The 1,703-nt window shown below is 63.9% G+C and overlaps 1 protein-coding gene across 1 annotated transcript in view; it reads left to right on the forward strand.

Moving 5' to 3' along the window:
- Positions 1–733: 733 nt before the first annotated feature.
- The window catches only part of TIMP2 (TIMP metallopeptidase inhibitor 2), a 1,457-nt gene continuing 487 nt past the window's right edge, over positions 734–1,703 (forward strand). The window contains exons 1-3 of the mRNA XM_010291975.1: positions 734–842; positions 925–1,033; positions 1,406–1,530. Of these exons, the coding sequence (XP_010290277.1) occupies positions 925–1,033; positions 1,406–1,530 (234 nt within the window). The 5' untranslated portion in view covers positions 734–842. The remainder of the gene's footprint in view (positions 843–924; positions 1,034–1,405; positions 1,531–1,703) is intronic.

Genomic DNA, 1,703 nt, shown 5'->3' on the forward strand with positions numbered 1-1,703 from the left:
TGGGGCCGGGCACCCTGGCACGAGCTGCCTGTGCAGGCACTTGGTGGGCAGCGTTGACGCCCATGCTGGCCGCAGCAAGCGGCTGGGACAGTGCCACGGGGACGTGGCTCCTGCCTCCCTCTGCACCCAAAGGTCACCCTCCAAACATCTCCCTCTGCTCTTTTCTCCTCCAGCCCGGCCAGGCCATGTGGGCATTTGGCTGGGGCCCTCATCAGAGACTGGTTTAAATAATGACAGTGGGACAAATACCACGGTGCTCCCAGGATGCTGCTGGCAAGTTTTAGCTGTCCTGGTGCCATCTGGGTGATGGGCATGAGCCCGGGCAGGGCCAGCCTGTGCCCACGATTCTGGCAGGAGCTGGGCAGAGGCTGAGCCAGTGCTGGCCAAGGGTGACTGGTCCAGCACGGCTGGCGGTGGTGGGGCTGGGTGATCCTGGGGTGACCTTTCCTTGTCACCCACCATGAGGGTGTTGCTGCAACGCTGCCCCTTGCTACCCCACGCATACCAGAGCCCTGTCCCTTTGGGGACAGCGTGTGACAGCCCCACGGGCAGCAGGGCATCTGTGGGGAGGGCAGCAGGGTTTGCTGTGGGCGAGGAGGGCAGCCAACCTCAGGTGAGGCTGGGAGCCCCTGTGGGATGGGGGGCTGAGCGGGACCGTCCCGCCAAGGCAGCACCATGTGGTGCTGGCAGCACCTCCGGACCCTGCCCACCCCTGCTGACCTCAACACATCTCCATTGCAGTGATCCGAGCAAAGGCCGTCTCTGCGAAAGAGGTGGATTCAGGGAATGATATATATGGGAATCCAATCAAACGAATCCAGTATGAAATCAAGCAGATCAAGGTAACGGGGCACATCGGGGCAGGAGACTGGGGGAACAGGGCAGCCTCTGTGCCAGCTGCTCACTCCTGCTCCTTCTCCCCAGATGTTTAAGGGCCCCGACAAGGACATAGAGTTCATCTACACGGCTCCGTCCACCGCCGTGTGCGGCCGGCTGCTGGACACCGGCGGGAAGAAGGAGTATCTCATCGCAGGTGGGCAGCCGCGAGGGAGGGCTCTTGGGGGACATCGGTTGCAGTGCTGGCCCTGCTGCCTCACATGCCTCCTGAGACGCCTGTGACGTGTGTGTCCACTCCCTGGACACGAGTCCTCCTGCTCCCACCACCAGCCCTTGGTGGACCCCCAGCTGCGTCCTGGCTGTGCTTGGCAGCCCCAGGCTATGGCAGAGGCAGCTGGGGGAACTCTGCTCCCTGGGGTTCACCAGGGACAGTGCATGGCAGGAGGGGCTGGATTGCAGCAGCCTCCAGCTCCCCAGGCCAGGCTGAGCCCCAGGCACCCTGAGTCAACGTCAGGTCCCGGGGTGCCTGGGGGGACCCTCTGAGCGGCGCTGTCTGGCCTCTCCCCAGGCAAGTCAGAGGGCAATGGCAAGATGCACATCACGCTCTGCGACTTGGTCTCCACCTGGGACTCGCTGAGCCCGACCCAGAAGAAGAGCCTAAACCAGCGGTACCAGATGGGCTGCGAGTGCAAGGTGAGCAGCTGGGCTGCCCCTGAGCATGGGCTGTGCCCCACTCCCCATGCCAGTGGGGTCTGCAGCCCCGAGGCAGGCATGGGCTCTGTGGTGAGATGCTCTTCCCTGTCCTTCAAGGATGATGCTGTGCAGGGGGCATGGCACGCGGCTGGGGATACAGGAAGGGCAGCCCG

The sequence above is a fragment of the Phaethon lepturus genome, unplaced genomic scaffold, assembly GCF_000687285.1.
Source record: "Phaethon lepturus isolate BGI_N335 unplaced genomic scaffold, ASM68728v1 scaffold43307, whole genome shotgun sequence".
Classification (NCBI taxonomy): domain Eukaryota; kingdom Metazoa; phylum Chordata; class Aves; order Phaethontiformes; family Phaethontidae; genus Phaethon; species Phaethon lepturus.